A 6,778-nucleotide genomic window follows, 5' to 3' on the forward strand; every position below is an offset into this window, starting at 1 on the left:
TATATGTTCCCATCTCTTAGAAACTTCTTGCCCTGTATGAAATCACTGAAGCACCTGTTTGACACTGCTTCACAAAACTTTTCAATTTGCAATCAGTCTGCAGGCTTAAAAGGTGCCATGTTGTGTGTTGTAACTTGCAAGCATGGATGATCAAGGCAGATGAGAGTGAGAGTAAGAATTGACTAGAAGAGATTTTTTTCTTTACAGTATTGTACAGAATTTTTATTTTTATTTTTATGTCTTACACAGTGATGGATTTTACTGGATTTTTTTCTTTCATACAATACATGTGGTTTCTGTTGGAATATTTCATTTCTTAGCCACAATCTCAAAAAAAAGAAAAATAATGAATACTGCATTCAGTAAAATTTGAAAAATCATTGTATATGATTCTGGATCTATTTTTTGCAAGAAAGCAAATTGGCACTGATATGTAAGCTGCTGCCCAGTAATGCAGCACTGATTCACATTGAGAGCTGAATTTTGTATTTTGATGCCCCTTGTCTAATGACTGATTGGAAGCGCTTATGCACTTGTGTGCAAGTTGTGTTGTTTGAGGGCAACATTTGCTTTTGGTCCATATTTTAAATGTTTTGAAGGAGTTAGAGCTTTTTGCAGGCAAAATTAGTCATTTTGACCATTGGTGCCACTGTTTAGGCCTTTGCGTTAAGAGTTTTGAAACATGGTTTTTTGAGTCGACTACTGCGTCAAAGCAATAAAAAAAAACTGTAAATATCAGAAAGATTGCTACATTTGGGAATCAAGCATGAGCCACCAGCACTCAAAAGCGTGCACTATTCACAAAGTAGAATAATTAAAAGACAGTGTGCATTTGATAAACCGGAAGTGCATTTGCTCAGGTTGCAGCAAGCATTTAAACAGTCCTAAGTCTAGATAACATTTTTGATGTCGTCCAGAAGTTGCAGAGCTGAACTATTCTGGAAAACCAGCCCGAACAGCCCCGTCCACAAATTTGAGAGTTCGGTCCAAGTCCTTTTAAGCAGGCCCCTCCTCTCGGCAGCCATATTGCAAGGCACTTTGGGCACTTCTCATATCGGGCATCTATTTTGGACAGCGCTGCAAGTGCGTAAGGCTTCACGACACCAACCTTACTCCAGCGGTGAGATAACACATGATTGGTATGATGTATTCACAACACATCACATGACTGGTATGATATATACACATGTTGACTCCTGGCCGCACAAGGAGTGAGATGTGTAGACAACTGTCATATAAGACGCGTAAAAAAATTGTTGGTATTGTTTTCAGTATAAAGAGATTAACCTTTCTTGTAAATCATTTGATTTAATTTAGGAGGAGTTTGACTTCTTTTAAGAAGAATCTTCCTGAAAACAGCAAATTTGTCTGCCAGGGCGGTAATCAAATTTGGTCTATAGACTAAAATGATTTTTCAAAAGAGCCAGGTAAGTCTCTTACAGTTTTTGCCCGTTGATTGAACACATTTTGCAAAACCTCGCTCACCGTACCAAAACTCTACACACTAGTGAACATAACACAACACTAGGAAATAAACCTTTCACATGTATGCCAAATTTAAACTCTTCTATCAGTACCTAAACTCTGCAATCAAAACCCAACAATCCTTTGTCAAAATGTAACTCTGGTGACAAAATGAAACACACTTGCATCATATGCATACATTTGCAAATCAGGAGGAATACACTAGTCTACTTTATATAAAACATATTTGCTTGAATACATTCAGAAAATCTTCACTCATTGTGCCAAAACTCTACACACAAGGAAACAATGACACAACACTGGGAAATATACCATTCACATCACCATTTCCAATGGCTAAACGAATGGGCTTTTTGTAGATGGCTGATTGGTGTTCAGTTTTGCAAGTAAGTGCGTTCAGGTGTGTATTTGAGTGGTTGCAATTACCCGATGTGTTTTGTATTTTGGATACATGTGTTTAACAAATGGTACTCTGAGATTTCATTTTTGACCGAAGTGTCTTAGTATGACATAGAGAGTAGTATGCAGGACCAAGTGTGTTGCATAAAGGAGTAAGTGTGTTGCAGAATTGCAACTAGAGTGCAAAGCAGCACTTTTGTTTAAGGTATAGGTATAGGTGTTTGAGATAAGGCAACAAAACTTAAAGTTGTGTTACTTTAGTCTAAGCATGGGTCTATAGTGTTCAAGCAACGGGCAAAAACTGTAATAAGAACGATACCAAATAGATTTTTTATGTTAACATATGATTACTAACACTTGGACAGATTTTATTCTTTGCAGTGCAGACCTGGCGTAGCCCATATGTAAGAGATACAACAAGTACTTTTCATAAGACCTTAGAGGTCTGGAAGGTGTGTAGGGGAGAGCGGGGACAGCTGCAATGTGGAGCAGTTGCATCATGGCTGAATCAACATTGAGCTACAGTGATGATATTCATACTGCACATGCTCAGTTGGCCCCTCCACCTTCTCTCCACATGAGAGAATTCCTTCTGGAAGAAGGAAAAAAAGAATACAATCATGTCAGTTTCAAGACTAGACTAGCATACACTAAATGTGCCTTCTAGTGGGTGATGTGAATTTCATTGAAGACCCAGCAATAGAGATTGTTATGTGACCAACGTCATCAAAACACAAAGAACTATGGGTATGTTTGGCTTGCCTGATGCCAGCCCACGTAAACTAGTGTTCTGGGTCTATGATCTGGCATGATAATAATGAAAACTAAGCGTGAAAAAATAGTGTGAAAAACAGAATATAATCTTGCGCTTCCTTACTGCTACTATCCATGCCATTCCTCGCCTTTTTGTCACCTTGTGTACTATTATTTTTCCACGCTGGAAAATGATAAAAGATAAGCTTCATGTTATTCTATTGAATTTTATAACACAGCAGGTAAGCGGATCTCAGACCCTGAATCCATTACTTTTACGTCTTTGCAGGTCAGTGTATTGCTTTGTTCACATCAACACACTATAATGCCTTATGTTTCCTATTTTTCTGCGGTCCGTCCTGCATTACGCTGTCATAACAGTTACATGTCTGCAAATATAGAATAAAATGCCAATTGATTTGGATCATAGACAAGAATATATAAAGACGATACTACTTTGTAAAATGGAATTGGTGAGTCTTCAATAATCCTTTTTCCAAGTATTTACATAATATGCCAAGCTGACTGAAAGGCATTTCCTTTTCAGATGGCACCTACTGCTGTGTTTTACCTTGGTCTCAATCAAAGATCATAGAGAGAATCTTTGGTCTCAATAGAGATTGAGAACGTGACGTAAAACGCAACGCATTTTTGCAATTGGTGACCTGCAAAGACGTAAAAGTAATGGATTCAGGGTCTGATGGTCATAGCCTACTGTATAATGTACCTTCCAGAATTACTGGCACTTCTGCTAAAGTTGACGGTAAAACGGTATAAAAAATAATCTGTTGGTGATTTATTGAAATCTCACAACGAAAGAAATTAGGAAAAATCCAACCTTGAAGGGAACCAGATTTATTTTGAAAAAAAGGAAAATCTCATAAAGAAATCAATATTTTTAACAAAAACACATCACTCACAATGATTGCCATCCTTGCTTGTAAGCCGCCAATAAAACAGCTGACAACTGAAAGCTCACAGACACTCTGGTTAACTTAAATAATAAAATAAAAAAATGGAGGGGGTAACTATACTTGGCATGTTGGCAACTGCAACTTCAAGTTGACCAGGTAGGTTATTGGCCAGAAAAGTACCAAAGTTTAGGGTTTGATAGTGCTGGGTGGGGACGTTTCTGTAATGCCAGATCTTTGATCAGCTGATGCTGAACAGTTACTGTCCACAGCCTTCATGATGAGCCTTCGTTTGGTATGAAAAAACACACCATCACTGTCAGGACACTGAGTGAATTGCTTTCCTCCACTTATCTGAGCCTGCAGCAACAGCCTGGATGGTGACTCTACATCATACGACTGGTTCATTGACACGTCCAATTTTTGCCCCGTCATCTTCAGCATATTCCTCTCCTGCTCTGGCTTGCTGCTGACATCATCCAGTAGTGGCTTCTGGCATTCTCCTGCGGCAACTTGAAAAGCATCTTGAGGGATTGCCTGATGTAACTGTATCAGCTCATGGTCACCTCCTGGCATTGCCTCATATCCTGACGAAGTGATAACTGGTTGTTTGAGGAAACTGTGAGTCGTGTGGTAAGCATTTCTATTGACTCTGCTTTTCTTAATTACATCAGGAGAACTATGATCGTGGCATGAATACTCCGAAAATACCTCTGTGGACTCTTCAAAGTCTGTCTGGGTTTCTGATAAAGAAGATTCCAGGTCTGAGATCAAGTTTTTAAGACTAGACAGATTAAGTTCCAATTGAGCAATCTGTTGTGTCTGATTGACGCTTCTACCAAGAGTTATGTCTCTTGTGACCACAGACTTGTTGCCACTACCCTGACAGGCAGGGTCATTCCAACTTGATAGACTCTTGCTTGCCATGAGTGAAGAGTTACTTATCTCTTGCTTTCTTGAAGGATTAATAACTCCATCACTTTTCTTAAAATGAACAGGACTCAAGCAGAGCTGGGGCATAGGAACGTTTTTAAATGTCTCTGTTGTGAAGCTAAGCTTCTGCGTTCCTCTGCTTGAAGACTTTTTCCTAAAAAAACAGGAGGATTTTCTGGGGGAACATGATGTGAAAGCTGGAGTGAAGTCTTTTTGATTTCCAAACACATTTTCAGATGGAATTATTTGCAGTATGCCATCAAATTGTCCTTTTTCTGGCTCGGGGGTTGGGACGCTACCTTGTTCTTGCCTCTTCCTATTGGTTCGCTTGTGTTCCCCCCTTCCCACAAAATCTTCCTTTGAGACCTCTTCATTCTCTTTATCAGAAAGACTATCGTCAACTGCTGGAGAGCCCACAGGTAACTCGGTGCTTCTGTCTTGCATAGGTGTCTGTTGCTTCCATGGACCCTCTGATGGACATACTATAGACAGACAACTAGTTTGGTCAGTGTAAGCTTGTTGTGAGCCATCCACTTGTGATGGTGTGACCACACATTCCTCCAAAGTGTCGCTATCCATTTGAACATAGTTTATGATACTAGGTTCCTGACTGATTGTGTGAGCATGTTGTTGTAAAGCAAAATTACACATAAAGCTTTTGCCTCCACCAAATCTTTCTTTATCAATCCTATCATTGTTACTGGAAGTATTCACCGGTGTAGCATGTGACATGTATCCTAAAACCTGATGGTGGACATCACTGTGGCTATTGAAAGTCAGATGTTGTATTTCCAAGCCTTCACAACTTTCACGCACTGTAGGTCTACCTTCATGAGAAGCCACTGGAGAAACATCACAGGCAGTCCTGATAAAGGGATAACGGAGATCCTCAACTTCCCAATCATCAGTAAGTCCAGTGGATGATACGACGGGAGAGCATGTATATTTCTTAACCTCTTCTTTATTCTCTAAATTTGCAGTGATGCTGCTGATTCTGCCAGTGTTTCCTTTTGGACAGGCTTCTTGACCCGATACAGATTCCTTTAATGTTGGAGATGGATTAATCTATTGGATAAAAAATATACTGGCTTAACATGTATTGCAGCACATATTACACAACAGTAACTATTGCATTACAATAAAGCTTAGATTAGCCTACCTGAACACTGGTATGAACAGTGTGGCTATTCACAGTCTTCTCACTCATCAAGCATTTTGCCACAGCTCTGTATCTGCACATCTCTTCTCTTTGCTCCAAACTCAGCTAATATAATATGAGATGCATCTGATTAACCATTTCGTAAAAGAACAAAAGAGTAGGCCTACAAATGATTTTTTTACAGTAGTGTTCATAGACTTACCACTGGAGAAAGAATTGCACATCCATAGAAGGTGATTTCCGATCCGCACTTATCGTTAGTTTTGCACAGGTCCTTCTCGTGTTGCACAGGGCATTTGATGTTGTGTTGTCGAAATTGGGAAATGTGTCTTTGAATGAACACCTCATAACTCTCCATATTTGGACAGTAACTCTAAAGAAAAAAATGAGTGTAGGCTTAATCTTACTTGGGTAAGTTCTGGTTAAGGTTTGCCAAACTTAGTAGGCTAATCAATTACTCGCGAGGAAGGTCGCGACAGAAGAAATACGTGCCATGAAAATGTTTGTTATTTATGCTGCTAATTGTCGTTAACACCACATTTCTGTATCGTCAAATATACCACAGAAGATGCTTTTGGGAAAAGGACCCCAGTGCTCAAGAAATTAACGTTCAAACGAGAGAATAACATGGCGTTGTACAGTTGTAAGTTAGCCTACTTTTCTTATCTCTGCATTTAAATAATTAGAAGAGGTGTAAATCTGTTATTTATCTGATTCATGTAACCACTGTTGTTAAAGTAAAGTATGATGTTAGAAGCTACTTACCAAATTCACTTGTAACTCCGTTTCACTACTACAGTCAGAGCCGTTGAGAGTTGAGTACCATGGCTTTGACCAAAGTAATAATTGGAGGTAAACATGGTTGGAAAATCAGCATAGGGTAGCATTACCGCCACTGACTGGATTGGAGTGAGTTTGAAAGTTCTCTGACTACCACTCGCTGGGACTTGACCTGACAGCTGACAGGCTGGTTGCTGTCATGTGACACACGTAACCAGAGCAAGCGGAAACGCTGGTTTCTGAACTGGTTGCAGTTCCGCTTCTGATTCCACATGAGGGCGCTTGCGAGCAAATGCAGAATGAATGGAGCGGTACAAGCTTGATTCTGTACTTTCTCAAAAAAAAACCGACCTTTGGC

The 6,778-nt window shown here is 39.6% G+C and overlaps 1 protein-coding gene across 1 annotated transcript; it reads right to left on the minus strand.

Annotated features, from left to right (window-relative positions):
- Positions 1–3,476: 3,476 nt before the first annotated feature.
- cp110 (centriolar coiled-coil protein 110) lies at positions 3,477–6,526 on the minus strand. Its single transcript, XM_062555868.1, has 4 exons — positions 6,406–6,526; positions 5,843–6,013; positions 5,641–5,745; positions 3,477–5,546 (listed from the first exon to the last, which is right to left on the minus strand). The coding sequence occupies exons 2-4, from the start codon at positions 5,996–5,998 to the stop codon at positions 3,738–3,740; spliced, it is 2,070 nt and encodes a 689-aa protein (XP_062411852.1). The 5' UTR covers positions 5,999–6,013; positions 6,406–6,526; the 3' UTR covers positions 3,477–3,737.
- Positions 6,527–6,778: the final 252 nt, after the last annotated feature.

The sequence above is a fragment of the Sardina pilchardus genome, chromosome 15 (genome assembly GCF_963854185.1).
Source record: "Sardina pilchardus chromosome 15, fSarPil1.1, whole genome shotgun sequence".
Taxonomy (NCBI): Eukaryota; Metazoa; Chordata; class Actinopteri; order Clupeiformes; family Clupeidae; genus Sardina; species Sardina pilchardus.